Here is a 21,780-nt window from a genome sequence, read left to right on the forward strand (position 1 = left end):
CCTACTCAGGCTGGATCTGTCCTGGTGAAGAATGATTCCCTGACATCTGTCCATGAACTACATCTAGTTCATTTTTCATGCTGCCAAGTGGATAGTTTTCCATCCCTTTCTTTAGCATAGCATTGTCTGCTATTAATTCTTATGAAGATTCAGCAGTGTAATAGGTCACTTCTTTGTGTCCATCTCTTCATCAGGTTTCAGCTGTCTCTAAAGGCGTACGGAGGCAGATAACATAGGAAGTTGTTGCCTCTGACTCTCTTTAGACACTGGGTATCTTCAGAAATACTATTTTTGCACTGTGTGTCCCTGTTCCAAGTTAGGCAATTTTTCTGCATTAACACTTCACAAAACAAACAGAAGTTAAATGAAGGGAAATTGAAATTTCTGCACCGCATGTTAATCCAAGGGGAACATCATCACCTTGTCATGGATTTTATACACCATGGGATTTAAAGCGTGAGGCGCAAGAGAAGCAAATGTGTAAAGTTATTTGGGATATTAGGCAAAAAGACTTTCTGCAATGCTGTTACATTACTAGCCAAAGATTATTATTTTTTGCATGCTGTCATTTTCCTATTTGCCACCTAGACAGTGGTCTCTTGTTAGAGGTAAGTGATGGAGAAAGAAGGTACAGGAGAAAAAGCTACCTCAGTTGAAAAGAAATGGCTCTTCAGTGAAGCTGATTATGAACGTATGTGACTCTTTCTGCTTGCACTAGGTATGTTGAACTGGCTTTTCGTGTTCTGCCACATTAGGTAAAAGATCTTGGGGAAAAATAAGTGCCAGGTTACGGTATACCTGGGGCGAGCCATAGAGCAGTGTATATCCACTGACACAGTAATAATAGCCTTCCAAGAAAGAAAATGCTGAACAACTTGTCTGACATCAACACTCCTCTGTTTTTCCATAAGAGCACCAATAATCAGGATTCTTTTCAATGTGCCACTGATTCAGGGTGAGATTTTTGGAGGTGTTGAGAAACAACTTCTTAGCCCTCTCCCCACCTCCCCCTCAGCATCAGTGATTGCTGTTAGCATTTCACAACTCTGAATTAGAAACTGCTATCTGCTCAGGAAGAGGAAGGACGTTATGCTTAAAATGTATTTTCCTAGTGTATTTTATTCCAAAACACCTTTAGTGGCTGAAAATGGGTCACAAGAGGGACTTGGGGGCTGTACTGCCCCGCTGGGGAGCAGCAGGTTCCCAGAGAAGCTGTGAGAAATGATGCTAAGTGGCAGCTGAGCTCATCACAGGGTTATCTCCTCACTTCACCTGCTCCCCAAACTGTAAGCGGCATTCAGAAGAAAAGCTATGAAAGAAGAGTGGGAAATCTCTTCTTGCTCTCACACAAGGGGATTCATTGGAGAAAGGTGTTACCAAAGTGTCACAGAGAGACAGGGAAGCAAGATGTTTGAAGCTAAGAGACAGACCAACCAAGCCTCGTCCTGAAACGTTACCTATTTTCTGCTCAGGCAGCGCTGTAGTTGCTTTAGGTTCACATTATTCACCAAGAATATAGAACAATGGGTGCCTGCAGCTGACTTACTCACCTGCTCTGGAGAGGAGAATGGGGAGGAGAGCAGAGCTGGGAACACAGAGCAGGAAAATACACAGGTCATACAGAAAAGCTTGACACTGACTTTAAGGTTATTAATTCCTTAACATAGAGGGAAAAGCAAAGGAGAGAAGGGAAGGGAAGGGAAGGGAAGGGAAGAGAAAAGAAAAGAAAAGAAAAGAAAAGAAAAGAAAAGAGAAGAAAAGAGAAGAAAAGAGAAGAAAAGAGAAGAAAAGAAAAGAAAAGAGAAGAAAAGAAAAGAAAAGAAAAGAAAAGAAAAGAAAAGAAAAGAAAAGAAAAGAAAAGAAAAGAAAAGAAAAAAGAAAAAAGAGAAAAACGGTCAAGTTCTGTATGTGCATATCTGTTTTATAACAAAATAATAGGATTCTGTGACTAACAGTGAAATATGATTAGCTAGTCACAGGTATTTCTGATATTTCCCCATAATAAAATGGCATGTTTGAATAGAGAGAGGAACAAATAATGAGATTCTTGACTTGCCCCCTTCCTGTGTTTTAATTGTAAACAAGCAGATGCAATCCATAACGCTAAATAAGATTTCCCCACATTTCCTTCTGAAAATGGTTTTAAGCAAGATAAGGCACTAAAATTTAATCCTTCTAAGAATGTGCAAATACTGAATCCTTGATGCAGACACGATCTTACCATGAATTTATATGGGAGCTTTAATGGTTTTGTAAATTAATCAATAACACGGTTAAATTATATTTGCTCGGCTAATTATTTTCCATGTCCTGTAAATTAGAACTTCAGTAGTCTCTAAGAAAAATCAGTCCTGCTGCTTGTATCACATTTGTGTTTACTTACTGATATGTTATTAAAATGCTTGTTTATTTGTTCTGCTATAGGCTGGTAGCTTTTTTTTTGCTGTTTGAGTGGCAACTATGGGGTTGCAAAGCCATGCAAGGATAATTACATTATTATATATTTAATATGCCAAATCCATTTTAGCAGATAAACACCATGCATTTATAGACTCTCCTCAAAATCCTCCTTGTCTCACTTTTAGGGGAACAGGATTTAACCACCCTCTTCCCCCAAGAAATCTTCAGGACGTTGATTGGGTTCTTAGCGTTTTGACTTTGAAGGGCACAGCTTCAAACATGGGTTGAATTAGATGACATCCAGAGGCTGCTTCTAACTTGAATTATTCCCTGATTCTGTGGATCCGGTCATCCAAGAAGTTTTCCCCACTTGCTTTTCCCGAAGTCCCGTACCCAGACCCCCATCACTTATGGGTCTGCATGAGACAACTAGTTTGCAGCACCCAAAGTAGCAAATTGTGATTTCAGTTACACAGATCCAGACTGTTTCATGCGATAGCAGTCTATGCAGTTCCTACATCAATACAATAAGAGTTAGTGTGGCGTCTCCAAATGAATGCACTGGGAACGTATACGTTCTGCCCAACAGAATCAAGTCACCCTTTACTGGTGGTCAGAAAATGAGACCCTTCACAGGAGACCAGGGGCTGCAGCAGGAGCTGAGCTATTATCCCCCAGAGTCCTTGCACCTGCGGCCGCACCTCACCTTTGGGAGGAAGGCACTTCCCCACTCCCCCTCCGCTTGCCGGCAGAGGCAAGGAGCGCAGCAGGGCACCGGGGCATGGGGCTGTAAGGGCAGTCAAAAATGACATGGGCCTTCAGTGCACAGGGTAGTCATGATCCCTAAGCAAGGAGGGTACAGGGTCCCTCCCTTGCCTTACTCACAGACACGGCAAAAGGGGCTCGAACTGCCAGGGGAAGCTGACTGATGGCAAGCAGGAGCTAAAATTGCAAATACAGGCGTACAGCAGGAGAAATGCAGAGCAGGCAGTGTAGTTTCTGTGGGATCAGATACCACTGAGCCCCACAGCAGTAGGAACAAACCCCAAAAGACTCCTGCTTAGCTTCTCTTCCACTTTAAAATACTTTTGGAGCTGCCACCAGACTAACTGCACTTTTCAGGGCAAGGCACTCAGTGCTGCAGACAGCAGGTCTGATTTCAGTGATATAACCAAAACCAAAAGGGCATAATGGAACGTTGCCTGGCCACAAATCAGGGCTCAAGGGACCAGAAACAGAAGGAGAGGTGACCTGCCTTCATTCTTTTAGCATGTCTTTGTAAGCAGCAGCCTGCTGCAGAGGTTGCAAAAGCAGGTAGATATGAAAGCCAAACTGAATATGGAAAGATTTGTAGAGTGCTTCTTACTTTCCCTTGCCTCCTAACCATAGTTTTATGCACGCACGCACAGAAGCACACTTAGGGAGCATAAAATATTACACGTAAGTGGGACTTTTATCTTTTCACTATCTTTGATATGCCAACAAGCTGGCATATTTAGCACTGCACTGCTCTATTTTTTTGCATTTACTCTCTGTTTTTGAAGATATATAAATGGCAAGAAAAGAAATAGAGGCAAGAAAGTTCAAATGAATAGCAGGAGACTTGTATTTCAATATCTAGCTAATTATATCCTAAATTGATCTTTTACAGTATAACAAATTAGTTCTTGTCTTAATGTATGGAGTACTACTTTATAACAAAAAAATCCTAGTTTATGCTTAATTTTTTATTTTCCCTGTTAAGGCACATGCAGACATCAGACTGAATATTTCATGCATACCTTTGTAGCTATATGAATTTGTAAAAAGAATCCACAGTTACATGCCTGTTTTTTTTTTTTTTTTTTTTTAGATTTTTGACTCTGTTTTCTCTTGCTCTGACTTTCTCACATTTCTTCACCTGATGTTTTCCAGGGTTGTCTGCTGGTCACATCACACAAGAACTCTTGAATGCACAGTTCACCTGCTCCCTATAATTATTATGTTTAATTATTTTTTTTTTTGTAAATTAAAATGATGTTTTGCTAAAGTATTTGTTTGTATATGAACAGCTCTAATAGGTCTTGGAGAGCCAATATTTTCCTTTGCACTAGACTCCGTCATAGGGTAATTGCTGGGTTCACTTTTGCACGGGAAAACAATTCGCTACCTAGCTTAAGTGACCATTCTATAGACCTGATTGTGCGATCATTTCAGCATGTGGATATCTCCAGAAGCCTGCCTATCCCCACAACACTCGGTAGAGCAACAGAAATGTATAAAGCTATAGACGTGTACAGGTATTAGCAGGACTGAGGTCTCTTATTGTTCCTTTCTCCCTCTTAAACGGTCTTTTGCAGCTTTGATTATCCTCTGCAGAACTGTTTCAGGTTCAGAATTCCTTTATCTTTTGATTTGCTTTGTTCCTTGATCCCATCACTGTAGTACTCTCCTTCAAGCTTCAGAACAAAAGTACTCTTGGGAGCAGAGGCCCTGTGGCAGGGATCGGGGCTCTGCTTTCCTCCTGGCAATTTGCCACCGAGCTGAGCCGAGGCAGAATATTCTTGCTTGTTCAGTGCAACAGCTTCAGTAACTGCACCAGTGCACACATAAGACTCCCTACTGAGACCAGTCCATTTCCTTCGCACAGACAAACCTGTAGACAATAGCTAGAGTTAAGGGTAGGGCTTGCTTTTTTTTTCTTTTTTTTTTTTTTAAATAAGCAACTTCAATGCAAAGCATTTTCTTTCCTCAGAAGGTACATTTATCCTAAGTGGCTCTTGCTGGTTTACACACACCCTGTCCTTTCTCTTGCTTTGGAAAGTTGTTCCACTTGATTGCTCAGTTTGCTTCTTTGAGTCAGTGGTGGCAGGGGAATTATAAAGGCGATGAAGGCGCAGCCAAGTCCCAGGTAGCCCGTGTCAGATTTAAGCTGATTTAAAGTCGTGCTGACTAACTCTGAAACTTTCTTTGCACAAGGGACAAACACTTTTGGAAAAAGTTGCTCTTTTTTTTTTGCCAGCAGCGTGTATCTGGTTCAGGGAACCTGCTGAGGTGTGCTCACCTTGCAAAGGCAACATGGTCGGCAGTGCTTTGCAGATTGCCGGGCTGCTCCTTGGTGGCATTGGCATGATTGGGACATTCGCTGTCACGGGCATGCCACAGTGGAGAGTGTCTGCCTTCATTGAGAACAACATCATCGTGTTTGAGACCATTTGGGAAGGCCTGTGGATGCACTGCATCAGGCAAGCCAACATCAGGATGCAGTGCAAGGTCTACGACTCCGTGCTGGCCCTCTCGCCGGACCTGCAGGCATCCAGAGGGCTGATGTGTGCTGGGTCGGTGCTCTCGTTCCTTGCTTTTGTGGTTGCCATTATTGGGATGAAGTGCATGCGGTGCGTGCGGAGCACCTGGCAAGCCAAGGGCTATATTATTCTGACGGCTGGGCTCCTCTTCATCCTCTCGGGTGCCGTCGAGCTCATTCCAGTCTGCTGGGTTGCCAACACCATCATCAGTGACTTCTACAACCCCGCGGTCAATGTTGCCCAGAAAAGGGAGCTTGGAGAGGCCCTCTACCTGGGCTGGGCAGCTGCCTTCTGCCTCATTGCTGCCGGAGCCATATTCTGTTGCTTTTACCGCTGTTGTGAGAAAACCAGAAGCTACGGATACTCCGCACCAACCCACTACTCCACTGACAGCCAGCATTTGCACAGGAAGACCGAAAGCTCATACTCCAAAAGTCAGTACGTCTAGATGCCTCCCGCCTTTTCCAGTTTTTGAAGCATTCAATCCGTCTGGATGGATTTCAGTTTCAGTACAAAAGGGCAGCTAGAAAGCTGTTTTTGCCTTCTGCCCTGTAACTGCTGCTGGTGGGGCTGCGTTTTGGAGCTGCAGTTACCCTCCGTGGGCTCTGCTGTGGCTAATGCTGCAGCATGGACAATTTTAAGGCATGGAAAGGTGAATGTTTAATGTTATTTCAATAGTAACTTGGAATAGCTTTCGGGTTGTGTGGCATTGCTTTGGGTTGCATTTTATGTCTAAAACAGTAATAAAGGGCTTAAAGTTCCACTGTGATATGAAATTCTGGCGTACTGCAAAGAAGAGGGGAGTTAAAGAGCCAGTTCTTTTTTTTTCCTTCCTGGGAAAGAGGGGATAACAGTAAATAAGGACAAGATAATAATGGTTTGAAAGGAAAGCATTCACTAAGGGATTGATTTACTGTAGGTTTAATGGAAGGTTGCATGAAGAGTTTATTCAGCAGAGGAAGGTAGGCTGAAATACATGAAAAATATCCCTTATTTCAGAGAATAAACATAGTTCTACATTCATCCTAAGTATCATCTTTTTGGTGAAAGTTGGTATTTCTTTTGTAATCCATATAGGTCAAACTCATTCACATCCTATTTAGAAGCAGCAGTATTCCCTTGCAAATCCCTCGTGGCTTGCAGTGTTTTGCAATATTACACAAATCACAAACACTGTGTCGGTTAATTGCTGCAGGACCCTGTGATATATATATTTTTAAATAAGGGTCTTCTGTACAATCAGGCTGATATTTTTGCTAAGACCCACTCACGACAGCATATAAAGAACATAAACAGTGAGAGTATCTGTCTCTTCCACCCTTATAATTCTGTGATTTTCTCACAGTTCACATTAAAACAAGCTAAACGATATTTTTAATAATAAGATCATGAACCCATAAGAAGAAACAATGTAAAGAAAACAAGTCCACTGAAAAATAAATAGTACCATGCAAACTAATTTAATAAATGACCCAAATTAATCAATAGTAGTAATAGTTTAATAGAATTTTGTAACCAATGGATAAGATGTTAACTCCAGACCCACATAAATCAATGGAATTTTGCCTTTGAATTAGCTGAGAACACAATTCAATTTGTGGTGTTTAATGGAGAACAACATTCTTGTTCTAGAGTGTGATTGACTGTTTTAAATATTTTATAGAATGTTTGTCATGTGATTATTAGCTCTCTAGTAAATGCCTTGGACTATTACTACTTGAAAGTTTAGAAGAAAATTCTTCACTTCATAAGATGCAACTCTGAACAAGCTAGAAGGAATTAAAACCTGCTTTTGAACTCTCTTCATGGTGTTTGTAAGATGCACAGTAAGATGTCCTTGATTATGTAATTTTATTTTTCTTCCTTATTTTTAAGCAAATTGTTTCTACTTATATATATATACCTGTGTGTGTCATGTGCATGACCTTTCTATAATATAGCAGTGTGTGGCTATATTTCCTTTGTATCCCTTCATTAAGTTTTTTACACCAGCACAGTCTCTTTTTCTGGGGGAAGAGAGTGGAGGAGCAATCCTGCTGCTAGCGGCACCTTGGGAATATCCCACACAGAACTCGTAGCTAGAACACCAGGGTTTATAACAATGTCTACAATAAAGTCACCTGTCTTGTTCAGCCCTCTAAAAGGTAGGTACAAGATCTGACTCAGAAAACGACATGTATATATACCAGTGCACTCTAGTTATGTCTGCTTTCAAAACACGGAGTGACTCATAGAGTATTTATCTACGGGTCTGAGGTAAGCCTCAGTGAAAAATGAGATAAGCCTGAGAGCTCTGTAAAAAGTCTGCATGCATCAAATGGTATTGCTACATCAGGTAGTATTATCTGTTCCCAGTAAAGCACACACTGATCTAGTTGTACAACCGAAAGAAGATACAAGAAGACTGTAAGAAGCCTTAGAAAACTATCCACAGGACTAATAGGATCACAAGTCCAATGGCCTGTGTGTGGGACCTTGAAGTTTTTTAAAATCTCCCTTAGAGATCCTATATACGCTGCAACCAGTTCACCTTACAATAACAAACACATATTCCTCCTGTAAGTACCTCCCAGGTGCATCCACCATTTCCTTTAAATTGTATCTATCTCACCTATATGCCATATATCCAAGAGAACTGAAATTAAAGCTTCCATTTTAAACAGAGCTGGCCTCCCCCAGGTTTGCACAGTAAATAAACCCTGAGTGGTTTGAGCAGAGGGTCCCACCTAAGGGCATATATGCAAGCACAGAAGAACTGCTTTGCAATTTTATGAACTTTCAAATATTGTATCCTGTAATTTAGAACTCATTTTTGTGCTCACAGACAAGAGAAATTATTTGGGAAATACGCAATATTGCCTCCATAAATGAAACCGGAGGTGCCTAGCTTGTTCCCCTTTGCCCTGTGCTTTGGGTGCTTGTATGCATTCCTGCAATGTAAAATGGATGTGGAGCCGTTCCAGGTCCACCTGGTGCCCTCTGTGCTGTGTAAACTGAATGCACAACTTGCAGGTGGGAGGAGAGTAATGCTCATCTAACTCGTATGAGTGAAGCTTCAAGATTTCAATCACTGCTCCGTGATTGAGCAACTGGGCTTTCATTTATAACAAGCCTCTTCCGAAATTCTCCCACTGCTGCTGCAACAGTTGCGGAGATCTAGAAGGTAGAGCTGCCACCTGCATTACTTGGCACAGCTCTCATGAGAGCTAGACAGCAAGGTGGTAAACACATGGGTGGCAGCAGAGTGGCAGCTTCAGGAGCTGCTTTGTGCAGGCAATGCAGAGCCGTAGCAGAGCCTGAGCGTGGGTGAGCTCCTGCTTTGCAATTGTATATGTGAATGAATCACCTGACACAAGAGGTTATCACACATCTGCAAATCCAGTAAGGTCAGCTGCATATAATGGATTTCTCTGTCTCTTTAAGGTGAAGTCCTGAATAGGTGTTGTACTCCCCAGTGTTTTTGAATTATACCTGGTGCCTATATGTGAGACTTTATATGTAGAATCATAAAATCATAGAATGGTTTGAGCTGGAAGGGATCTTAAAGATGATCTAGTTCCAACCCCCCTGCCATGGGCAGGGACACCTCCCACTAGAGCAGGCTGCTCAAAGCCCCATCCAGCCTGGCCTTGAACACCTCCAAGGATGGGGCATCCACAGCTTCTCTAGGCAACGTGTTCCAGTGTCTCACCACCCTCACAGGAAAGAATTTCTTCCTAATATCTAGTCTAAATCTCCTCTCTTTCAGTTTAAAACCGTTACCCCTCATTCTATTGCTACACTTTCTCATAACAAGTCCCTTGCCATCTCTCCTGTAGGCCCCCTTCAGGTACTGGAAGGCCACTATAAGGTCTCCCTGGAGCCTTCTCTTCTCCAGGCTGAACAACCACAACTCTGTCAGCCTGAGAGCGCTGCTTGCTTTTTGTTCAACTCTTAAACATGACTAGTAAAAGAATGATAGAAAATGGAGCAGGGAGAAGTTAGGAGAGGCCATACCTTGTGCCTCATAGCCAGGAAGGTTCACTACTGAAATACAAGAATGGCCTTACCGTGTCAGCCTGGAGACGTATTGAGATCTGCTGCTGACACTGTCAGGGGCAGGTGCCTACAGAGCAGCAGGAGACCAGGGCCAGTTGGGCTTGGAGGTACTGTCCCCACTTCCATCCTCCCATACTCAGGGTAACTTTGTGCTTAATGAAACATCAGGCTTGTCTGTGTTTAAGCCCTTCACCAAGCATCATACCCTGACCCCACACAGTGGATACAGTGGGCTTTCTGAGCCTGAGGTATGATACACAGCTCCCCTTTCCTGCTGAGCTGGAAGAAGGGCAGTGCTGGGTAACTCCATCCCTGTGAAGGTTCTGGCCAGTGCCTACAGTCCTGACACAGGCATGTCCACTTGCAGAGCAGGGTTGAGCCCCTGAACTGATCCCCTCAACCAATGCCTGACTCCGTTCTGCATTTTGGGAGCTTTTAGCCCTTGGACTTTGCCTGTGACTCTACCATGGATCAACTCCTAGGCAGCAAAGAAAGCTGACCCCTTGCTAACCATGCTGCTTCCCCACTCATCCCACTGCCCAGTGGAGCTGGTGGACAAAATACTTTCCTGCAAAGTCTCAGCAAGGAACCGACACCTAAGGGACGCAGGCCTTTGGCAGTCCTGAATATGTCTTGCTTGAGAAATTAAGAGCAAGCTGACGACAACTAGTTTACCTGGGCACTGCCAAGAGTCCCATCGACACCATCACTAGTGGGACATCCCTTCACTAGTGAGAAGTGGTCCATGTAGGGCCAAAGAGGACAAATAGGAGGAGAAGATAGTGTGAGTAGAGTTCACTCTATAAAAGGTGATCTCTATTAACTACTCCATTGCTTTTCTCAGTGAATAAATACACCAAAATTATTCCTGAGAGACGTTTGTGCAATAAAAACTTCCAGAGGTGGCTACTCTGCAGCGTCCTTAGCAATCTATCCTGGTATTTAATTATAATTTTCATTAAAAAAGATTTTCATGAAGCTTAAACTAAATCTCCCCACTGCACACTAAGGCTGCTCCATCATTTTTTTAGTCCCATCAACAGCAGGCATAGAAAAAAGAATACTGCTTTCCTTTAAAGAAGGCAGCCGTGTCCATATTTCAGGGCAGTTACCATCTGACCTCTAGAACCTTTCTTGCTTAGTTTAGTCATCTCTAATTCTTTCCTCACTGGCATGCTTGTTTAAATTTCTCCTCATATTTGTTTACCTCCTCTGGTTGTTTTTGGCTGGTCCACCTCTTTCTTGAAGTTTGATGCCCAAGACTGGGCAAAGAATCCCAGAGGAAGCCTCATTGCTGCTGAGCACACTGAATATACTTATTGCAGGTTATCATAGCATGGGTAAATGATTCACAAAACCGAGCAAATACCTTCCTTGAATACGTTAAATGCACTGCAGTTCTATTATTGCAGGCTTCAAGATCACCAGCTTTCCTGTGCTGTGGGACTTAACCATTGCCAGTACATTGACCAGCGGGGTGTCTAATGCAAATTTCCTTGCTGCAGGTCCTCCTTTATTGCTAGATCCCTGAGGGTAATAAGACGAGACCCCAGAGAAATCCTTGGCTCCAACACTAGCAGAAATCACTGTCTGGAAATAGGGACATGATAGTTCTCCTTTCAATATATGCTTTTGTTGTTTTACTCACTCATAGATTCTGCATCCACATTACATTATTTTTACTCCTCTCCATCCCTTCAGTGTCTCTGTTAATTTCCCACTGCTGTGTCAAACGCTTTAATTAGGTCCAAATGGATTAGATTTTCTCAAATTTTATTTTCTAGAAAATGTTACAAAACAAAAACTGAATCTATTTTTAGTAAGTGCATGCTACATTTTATTTAACTTTCCATTTACTTCTAGGTATTTATTCTTTTCTTCATCATGGATTTGAAATAATCTTATACTATTAGATTCCGACTCACAGGTTTCTAGTTGTGCACGGGGTTTCCTACCTCTTTACTCATTCCCTTAGTTTTGCTGTTCTCCAGACACACAGTATCACTCCCAATTTGGCACATACGCTAACAGTCCTTGCTACCAGATTTGGAGCTGCACATGCAGTGCAGTGCATTTCAGTGGAAAATTACAGTGGAAAACATTTCAGTGGAAATTACTCTCTTTCTTCAGTTTGTGCTTACAAAGATTTGGAGTTTTTTATTTACCTTGGATACAGTATTGTAATTGTGTTGTGCTCTCCTTCTTCTATATCCTTGTTGTTACTTACATTCAGAGAAAAGGGAGGCTAGCTACCTGTCTTAGACTCAGACTTACAGCCTAGCATACCTCTTCCCTTGCTGTCCTTTATTATTTGTATATTATTTGTATAGCACCTTTTTTATTCTATTTTTTGAAAAGCCTAATTTGGATTGACTTTTATTTGGTCTCATTTTCCCCTTACATTTTCTGACCTCTTAGATATATTTTCTTTGCTGGTTGGTTACCTTTTCTATTCTTCTACCAAATAGCTTCTCTCTGTGGAGCTATTAATCCGTTTGAGTATCAACATTACTCCTACAAGTCTCTCCTTTCCTTCTCCGTGGGACTCACATTCCAGGTGCTTCCTAAGGAATTTTTAAGCCTCATCCACATTCACGTTCCTAAGCTGTTGAGTCTAATTAATAAAGAATAACATGATCAGGATCAGAGGAGTTGTTCTCCCTTGGTGCTCCAGGCACTTTCACCTCATTGGCAACGGTTTTCTGGAGAGATACAGACCCTGACCCTCTCATCTTAATGATCCTTCGCATATCATTTTCTGCCTCACGTGAGCCCTGTTCCATTCCAACATAAAAGCATCGGATTTGCTGAGGTCTTTCCCTCCTCCATTTTATACTTGTTTTTAAGGCACTCAGCACACATCAGACTGTTTTCTCTCTTTTTTTTTCCTTTCCCTTCCCTGACTTCCGGCCCCTTAACTCCCAACACACGGTTGGTAGAAATAGTTATTAGACATTCCTCCTTCTTCTGAAGTATTGCACTCTGTGCTCAACTGCACATTTCTGATCTGGAATGAAAGTAGCTACTGCTTGATCATGGACAAAGAAGTTCATATTTGGACTGGCTACAGAGTATGCTGCAATTAGGAACAGCGCTGGACTTGCCCCTGCAGGGAAGCAGTGTGCCCATGCTGGTGAATCATTTGTGCCCTTGCAGGCTGTGGGCTGTCACCGTGCAGAGACACTCAGCCCCAGGAAGACGCATCAGTGTGCAAAATTACAGTGACAGTGGTGCACCCTTGGAGCTGCTACGATTCCCGATGCTGGAGACGATGTTCTGAGAGTAAGTGACAAAAATGAATTGTTTCCTGCACGAAATACTCCTGCTTCGGTGAGTGTGCCAGCACAAATCCAAAGTGATTTATGACTTCCAGGAAGAGGTTCTTTTGTGTGAGTGCAGGAACAGCTGGTTGGCTGCGCAGGGCTTCCCTTCTCCTCCGCCTCCTCTCCTCTCCTTCTGTTTGAAGGGGAATCGAGGTAAATCAGGAGATGAAATCTGGCAGCAACACAGGCCCCAACAGGCAGGGGCTGCGCTGCTCCTTCCTAGAGCATGCCCAGCTTGCCAACCAGGGAAAGCTAGCCAGGATATCCCAGGGAAGAGGCGAATCCCAGTCCTAAGGAAAGAATAGTAATGGAACATCCTGGCCAGAAGCACAGAGGCTTGATAAAGGACTCTGGATTCAGGTAGTGAGAGAAAGGGGAGAGTGTGGGGCTAGAGGGTGACCCTGCTGAGTGCTGCCATTGGGTGCACAAGGTTGAGGCTAGTGGTGGTAGAGCTCACGCTGCTACTATTTATTTTGGATGTGGAAATTAACAGTGTAGTTAGTTACGTTCAGGAGGTGGGGGTTGGGAGAGGACAAAAAGTGAGGGGAACAGGACTGGAGAGGGAGGAGCCCAAATGACGAGTGAGAAAGATGAGAAAAAACTCTGCTCTTCAAAGTTGGAGATTTACTTGGGTAGTTACCTGTACTGCTTGGTTACTGGAAGGCTACTTCAAGGGTGTATTATTATGCTGTCCTCCAAAAGCAATCTTTCTTGGGATTCTGAGCCTAAGAGCTCATTTCTAACAGTATCAGGTAGTCTAATAAAAGCTATTACCTCTTTCTACAAACCTTGCCTTGCACCTATCTTTCGGCCATCACTGCCACAATATACCTTCTCCTTTTTTATTCCATCACAGTAAATCATGTAGATAAAAAGAGTTCCCCTGTGCTTCATCCAGGAATAGCCTAACTGTATACCATGCTGATAACCCTTATGAAAACAGTCAATACTGCCTTGGGAATCTGCCACTGTTATATTTACAACAGCTGAATGTGAACTGTGCAATCAAATGCCCCCCAAATATGCTTTGAGGTCCTGTCATTAAACAGCAAAAAGTAAGATAGCATATTTTCTGGCAGGTTCTATTTCTATCAGGATGACTGCTCCCTGTACGCAAGTATTGAGGTGACAAATACCTTGTAAAAGCCTGAAGCAGTTTAGATGGATTAAATACTCAAAGGAGTATTTAATATTTTATTACTGCAGGGTTTTATTACACTGAACTCGAGTTCATTCACAGTGGCCAGGAGACGGGCTTCCTCAGACATGGACTATCATTAAAAGTTTGGCAGTTTTGTCAAGCTGTGAATTTCAGGCATGCCGAGAAAGATGACAGAAAATAAATATTAGTTCTTTTCAGTTCAACTGTCAATCATGGATTGCCTCAAAGCTAGAGTTAGGGGTCAGCGCCCAAGTACAGTGCCTGTTATGTGTCTGGGGGAAATCCCTCTCTAAGCTACACTGAGCAGATGTTCCTCTCACTCCAAAATGTGCCACGCTTGAAGAGAGGGGGAAGGAGATGTGCCTTCATCTTTTAACATATGTGCAGGCAGCAATATTAAAGTTAGCACAAACAAAACAGCCTCTGTTGGCTTGGGTCCATTTTCTCCTGAATTAAAACAGAATCGAAGTAACCTTTTGCCTCATCAATAGGCTCAAAATACAGTAGTTGATCAATATAACATAGAAAGTAATGTAACCATTAACTCAACTATGATTTCATTGACCAGCCCTTGTAAATAGTTGAAAACAAAGTGGTTAACCCAGCATGTAATGAATGGACTAGTGGAAGCCACGAGCAAGAAGGAACAGATGCCACTCACATGTGTTTCCAAAACAAATGATTGTCAGACAATCCTAACCCTATTTGTTGTATGCTTAAATCAGATTTTAGCAGATCTAGGGCTGTGTGGCTTCACCCAGCACCTCTGCCCAAGGGGACAGGCTGCAGAGTGACTGCAGAGCCGCAGCCCTCCCGTTGGCTGGACTCCCCCTTGCCAGGCTGTGCAGGTGGTTAGGCAGCTTTGCAGCCTCACTGCATAACTGCAGCCTCTGGGAGGTTGAGACACCTAACTGCAACTCTTAGTAATCACTAATCTAAAGTGCGCTTTTGATAAATCTGTGTAATTGCCTGTTCCAAAAACGTTACCGAACCTTAAGTTTAGCTCATTAGCCTGTAGCATAACCAACCTATCTATTCTTGATGAGAGCTCGTAATGAATGATGTACATTATAGTTGTACATTTGTACAAGAGATTAAAGTCTATTTGTCTCTATATAGGTACATGTGTATGTATAAGGACTCTAAAATTCAATGTACATAGAAGATATACAAAGAGGAATGAAACCTGCTTTCTGGAAGGCAATTAAGTGTTTACATTATTGATGCCTATAATTAATTAACTGCTGGGGATCATTGGCATGTTCTGTTAATCATGTGGGCGGGAGATGGTCTACTTCCTCTTTTTCAATGGACATCAGCATTTTAAAAGCTAGGGAGGGAACAGTGGTATTGCCCCAGGAAAAGATTCAAATGAGCATCCTGATTTGAGGGGAAGAGAAAAATGTAAATCTGAACAGAGATCCAGGGAAAGATGAGGTATAAAGGCTACATGCTTCCTCAGTTGACTGTTTTCCTCTTTGAAGGCAAATTTTGGGGTGGGCATGTTTGCATAAGAACTGGTATTCTCATCTTGAGGCAGGTAAGCATCCAAATAGCATAACAGATGGATGATACATAGAATGAGGAGACTTCTAAAGTCTAGTCAGTTGTAAATGACTAGACTTTGCAACTGACTAGTCTAGTTTAGGAAACTAGACTAATCAGTTTCCTCTTATTTCTTCTTCCCTGATACTAAAGACATTGTATCTGCCATGCTTAACATGTAAGCATGTATTTAATTTCTACTTTAAGAGCTGTCTGCTGTTCAGAGTGATTTTGAAATAACTCAGTCAACTAAGCATTTCTTTCTGAGAGATCAGGTGAGCCTTTAAGTGGAAGTACAGTTTAGGGTATACAAGGGTGTAAGAGCTCCCTCCGGGCTGATTCAAACATAGGGTTTTTCTGCACAAGAGAATTCTTCCAGCGACTAGCAAAGCTGGGGACTCATTGGCATTTAAGAGGTTGATGAGATTTTTTACTGTGAGGGTGGTGAAGCAGTGGAACAGGCTGCCCAGGGAGGTTGTGGCTGCCCCATCCCTGGAAGTGTTCAAGGCCAGGCTGGATGGGGCTTTGAGCAGCCTGGTCTAGTGGGAGGTGTCCCTGCCCAGGGCAGGGGGGTTGGAACTAGATGATCTTTAAGGTCCCTTCCAACCCAAACCATTCTATGATTCTATGAGTTTCCAAGATATTGGTACTCTTCCTTGATATTTTTTTTCCAACCTGTCTCCTGTAGTTGATTTTAATTTCTGAAATTTATTTTCAGGTTTCAAAACTGCCATTTATTGGTTTTCCTGTCCTGCTTCCTTCCCCTCAGGTTTCAGTAACAAGAGCCATCCTGCCACTGGACAGTACATGCAGCAGTGTAGCCTAGGTGTTCCTCTCTTACGCCTACAGCTACACTGGATGTCACTCACCACAGGTACTACTTCCGATTAAAGATCAAAAAACCACTCAACCATTTATCAGTCTCCGGATGTATTGCCACACAATCAGCATATGATGCACTTTAATAGTATTTCTGGGAGCAGTTTACCTTCTATACAAACCATGCCCTAACTGTCACAGAGAGTAATTTTATGCATGACCTCAATGGCTGACCCTCCCAGAGTCATGTAAGGAAAAATGATTTCAGAGCAATCCTGCTAGATAAGGCAGTCAGATAAACAGATTCAGGGCATTAGGCATGGTCTGTTCTCCAGTGAAGTATAATTTCAAGAGCTGGCTCACTGAAAATGTTGCAGAAAGAGTTTTCTGTTGAAAAAACTACATTTAAATGCTGGTTTGGAGAGAGTTTTTCCATAATGAGTTGATTTCCTTTTTGAAGTTAAAATAACACATGAAAAAACAGTTTTGAGAATTCAGAGGTATACAAGATGGATGGGGACTATACGCCTCTTAAATAGCACAGGTCTTGTGTGCAGTCTTCTAAGGGAGCAGTCTCCTGCCAGAGAAAAGAGTTTCTTTTTGGCAGGTAATCATCTATGACTTCTGGTTTCATCTCTACCACCTTCTTCTTTGCGGCATTGAGCAAAGTGCAGTAACTTTTCTGCATCACGGGATTCTTTTTTTTTATGTCTGCAGAAGAGTGATGCAATAGTCATCTCTCTATAAGAACAACTCTGATAATCTATTTAGTTTCTAAAGGTTACATTTCACATCTCAGCTGAAGATATTTTTTTCTCTCCAGATTCCTGCTGGCAGACTTGAAGGCAAAAATGAATTGCCCAGATCCCTTGGGAGTATGTTCCACATGGACCTATAACATTATACTATATAACTTGCATTATCTGGCACTCCTTCCTTGCAGTTAGTAACCATAGGAGGGAGGGGGGTTTGTGGGCTGTGAGTGATTTAGATGGGCAATTCACTTTTTCATGGGTTTTAGCTTTTGCTTTGAATATATTGTGTAGGCACCTAAGGCTGTAACTAAATTAATACCACGAAAGTCAACGTCTGATGTTTCCAAACACACAGAGCCCACAAGACTACAATCCACAAGCAATCGAAGAATATGTCTTTCTTCGACAGCACATCTAGGGGCCTTCATAGTCTTTAGTGGGCCAACACAACACCTTTTTTTTTTTTTTTTTTTTTTGACTAGCCCCGTTGGTTCAAAGAGCTGGAGTAACTAGAAACGCATTAATTTCAACAACACCCATGAGTTGTCATCATATACTATTATCTCAAGGCAGGGAGAAGAAAGTTAAAAAACCATAATGCAGCAGTTATTCCTAACTTGCCCTAGGCAAATCAGTCTTTGGCGTGCATTTTTGTCCAGGCTTGTAGCTATCTGTGCAGGCTGAGATACATGCTTGTGGGAGGGATCTCTTGACTTCTTTCAAGGTGCATTGTACACCGAAAGAAAAGCTCATCCTTTTCATATTAGACAATTGCCCCCAACCCCTCCTAATGTTACCCAGAGAAGATTATTAGTATGGAACACAATGACAACACTATCCTTCTAATGGGGAGAGAGTCTCATTGAGGATTGTTTCCTAACAGCCACCTTACTCGTGGATTCAAAACCAGAAGCTGTGAAACTCTGCCAGCTATTTAGTTGGTCGTCCTTGTGAATTATGCAGCTGGTAAAGCTTTGATCTTGATTGGAATACTTGACTTTCCTGTACTTGTCTAATATAATGATTATACTTTTGTATTTGATCAAAACGAGGAATCTACATTAAAGAGCTACACCAAGTACCTTCTAGCTTCATTTAAAAAAAATAAATCAGATGCTTTCCCAGGGCTGTAGCACTCAGAAAGTAACTCCCACTCCAAGTCCAAGTTTATCTTTTGTCATAAGAACAACTGTAATGACCTATTTTACATAATATTTTAACAGATGGAAGTTCAGACTTTCTGTACTAAATTTCAACATAGCTGCAGTTAAGAAATTGTTAGCCCTGCAATTAGGTACCTTTAATTGAATCCCTGACACTTACTTAATTACAACATCACTACAGACACTCTATGAGAAGCAGTAAGATCAACTATGACACACCCCTCCCAGTTTCCCATTGGCTGGAAACTTGTTAGGCTTGATGGGTAGGCGCTGTAGTCAGAGGAGATTTCAAAGCAAATAAATAGTAGGTCCTTCTAGCCAGCCAGAAATGGATTTCCACCTGTCCGAACCTCAGACTGGAGCAAGCTGCTTTTAAAAAAACCCCAAGAACTTGCTGTATGAGGAAACTGCTGGAGAAAATATTCTTTCTTGCACCTTATACTTCTTCTATGAAAAAGTGATTTTGGAAGACTTTCTAGGCCACCTCGCTTGAGGTGTCTTTTTCAGAAGAAGCATGGCTTGCTGTGTATTACAAATCACTGGTCTAATATTTGGAGGCGTCGGCATGGTCGGGACTTTGGCAACCACAATTATGCCACAGTGGAGAGTTTCTGCCCACATTGATAGCAACATCGTGGTGTTTGAGACCATCTGGGAAGGACTGTGGATGGACTGTGTCAGTCATCTGGGCATCAGGCTGCAGTGCAAATTCTACGATTCTGTCCTGGCTCTCCCGCAACCCTTGGAGGCATTCAGAGCACTCATGTGCATTGCAGTGATCTTGTCAATCATTTCCTTTTTGATGGCTATTGTTGGCGTGAAGTACACTCACAGGACCAAGGAGGATCCCCGGGGCATCAGTGTCTTCATACTGGCAGCTGGAGTTGCCTTTCTCCTGACGGGCATCCTCGTTCTTATCCCTGTGTCCTGGACCGCAGGTAGCATCATTCACGACTTCTATGATCCGAAAGTCCCTACACCACTGAAACGAGAACTAGGAGCTGCTCTCTATGTGGGCTGGGTGAGCGCTGCACTTCTCATCGCTGCGGGAGCAATGTACTGTAGCTTCTGGTGCTGGGCTGATGCATCTGCAAAATCCAGGTATCCGTCGCTTTCCCGTCACAGATTGCACAAACCTGACTCTGCAGGAGGGCCATCCCCAAGCGTGCATGCCTACGTGTAGTTGCTACACGTGGTCTTTCTGCTTAGCGTGTCGATATGTACTGATTGACTTCGGTGTCTAATTAAACTCTAAGTCTGTAATGGAGGAACAGTTTTGTTCATTTGCTGTTTACTATTGAGATATATATATATCTGCTCTCTAACATGGTTACAGGAAATGTTATTACATGGGCATTATGTTAGAGCACAGCCAGAAGAAAAGTGTCACCATTTTATGGGAATGAGGAATGGCATGGGAGCAGCAGCAGCCAAGAGTCTCTCAGAGAAGAGGAACAGCATATGGCTGGACTGGAAGGAAGGCAGCTGCTGTGCAATAGCACCATTGCTCTCCCCTAAACCCATGATGTGCAAAGGGAGCAGTGCATTTTACTTTAAGGTGAAATATTCATAAGGACTGCTCTAGGACAGTGGTGAGAAGCACGGAGTTGGCAGCATGGCTGAAGCAGCCACTGAAAGAAGGGAGAAGCCGCTAGCAGTCTAACTTCCAATATTGGCCCACAAATGTTCATGTTCTCCCATCAAAGGCTTCTGTGATTGACTACAGACTTCACTGATACTCGTGGAGTTGATGTATCCTTCTTATCTCTTCTGAAGGGCACAGAATACAGCTCATGGAATAATAAAATTTTTAATCACTTCACCAGACTTTGCCATGTATGTATTAGCTTTCTGTTGCTTGCTACCTTTCGTCTTTGATGACTTCTCCTGTTCTACAGGTAGCACCTCCTCTTCTATAAAATTCAGGACAGGCCGTCTGTCTTTATGCATTTTAAAGCACTGTGCTAATGTAAAGTATCATTTAAAAAGCCAGGCAATGCAAAAGTGTAATCCCCACTTGCCCATTGAAGGATCAAGAGTTCCTGCCTACATCTTCCTTCACACCCACAAAAGCCAAGCCATAATGTTCTGACTGCATTTGGTTTGTAAGACTTATTTTAAAATGTAGACTGAGTTGCCTGATGCCTGTCTGTCCGTTCTGCAGTATTCAACAGTATTTGCAGTTGCACATTTTTTTTTTACCCACACCTGAAAACTTGGAACCTGCTTTTGACAGCCTGCATGTCACGATGTTGATAAGTGACCAAAAAGGGTCCAGTTCAAAACAGTTTTTCTAGGTCTTTACACAGAAGTAATCATAGTAGTATATTGTTGATAATTTTATGACATAGGTACTCGGTTTGATCCTTTTCTGTGTCTGTGACTGGTATCTGACAAAGGTGTGTAATGACTTTTTGAGTTGAGCAGAGCGATGCCTCTGTATATTTGACTGTTCAATTTGAAGCAGAACATGGAAAGATGAATTTAATTAAACAAGCCTTTTATTAACTTGACTTCAGATGTACCTAAACGAAACAGTGCCGCTGAACATGGATATTCATTACATATATTATCTAACGTGCATTTGCATTTAAGACAACCAGCTCAGATCTTTTAGTGGGAATCTTCTAGTCACCAGAAAACAGGTTTAATGTATCCCGCTCATCACTTCAGCAGTCAAATCAGCACTTATTAATTCTAGATGAGCTTTTAAGAGAACATTTGTAAGTAGGTTTTCTAGTGCTAAAACATATATTTTTTTATGTTGTCTTATATCCGCTGATGCCTGTCACAGCAGCTGTCATTGGGTCAGACAGCTCATTTCAGTGGAGTCATTCGGTTGACTTTGGTAGTAATTTATCCTACCCCATGGACCTCCATCTATTATTTTATTGTATTTATGTCCTATAATACATACTTTGTTTAATAAGTAACTATTTGGTGAGTAAGCCAGAATTGCACTTTATGGATTTATTTAGATACAACATCTGCGATTAACAAAGCAGAGGACAGAGACATATGCAATGCAAATTTGATACATATTTATATGTAGGTAGTGAATTTAAATGATGACATATGCAATGTAATGCAACTTTATGCAGATACAGGTGCTTAGGAAGTAACTAAGTGCAGTTTTCTTAACGTTAATTAAAGGATCCTGAGTGCTTTCACTATCAGTGGGTTCATCTAGAAATCAAATTTGAACGGGGTGTGCCATTTACAGTTGTAACCTTATTTTCAAAGAGCAGAAAGATTAAAGTTCTTTATTTGAGTATTTAACATTAATTTCAA

General features: G+C 42.1%; 2 protein-coding genes across 3 annotated transcripts; both read left to right on the forward strand.

Moving 5' to 3' along the window:
• Positions 1–5,457: 5,457 nt before the first annotated feature.
• On the forward strand, positions 5,458–6,188 carry LOC128917601 (claudin-8-like). The gene has a single exon (XM_054220926.1). It carries the CDS (start codon positions 5,458–5,460, stop codon positions 6,130–6,132), a length of 675 nt encoding a protein of 224 aa, XP_054076901.1. The 3' UTR covers positions 6,133–6,188.
• A 12,815-nt stretch (positions 6,189–19,003) lies between these two features.
• LOC128918440 (claudin-8-like) lies at positions 19,004–20,007 on the forward strand. Of its 2 annotated transcripts, XM_054222663.1 has the most exons (2): positions 19,004–19,590; positions 19,869–20,007. In XM_054222663.1, exons 1-2 carry the CDS (start codon positions 19,004–19,006, stop codon positions 20,005–20,007), a joined length of 726 nt encoding a protein of 241 aa, XP_054078638.1. The 2 variants fall into 2 exon arrangements, with proteins under 2 accessions (XP_054078638.1, XP_054078646.1); XM_054222671.1 differs by lacking the exon at positions 19,869–20,007 and having other exon boundaries at positions 19,004–19,672.
• Positions 20,008–21,780: the final 1,773 nt, after the last annotated feature.

Source organism: Rissa tridactyla, chromosome 1 (genome assembly GCF_028500815.1).
Source record: "Rissa tridactyla isolate bRisTri1 chromosome 1, bRisTri1.patW.cur.20221130, whole genome shotgun sequence".
Taxonomy (NCBI): Eukaryota; Metazoa; Chordata; class Aves; order Charadriiformes; family Laridae; genus Rissa; species Rissa tridactyla.

Excerpts from the sequence above, each read along its gene's own strand:
- LOC128917601 (XM_054220926.1), top strand. The coding sequence starts at position 5,458 with ATGGTCGGCAGTGCTTTGCAGATTGCCGGGCTGCTCCTTGGTGGCATT.
- LOC128918440 (XM_054222663.1), top strand. The coding sequence starts at position 19,004 with ATGGCTTGCTGTGTATTACAAATCACTGGTCTAATATTTGGAGGCGTC. Across the intron at positions 19,591-19,868 it reads GATGCATCTGCAAAATCCAG|AAAAGTGTCACCATTTTATG; the intron begins GTATCCGTCGCT and ends CACAGCCAGAAG.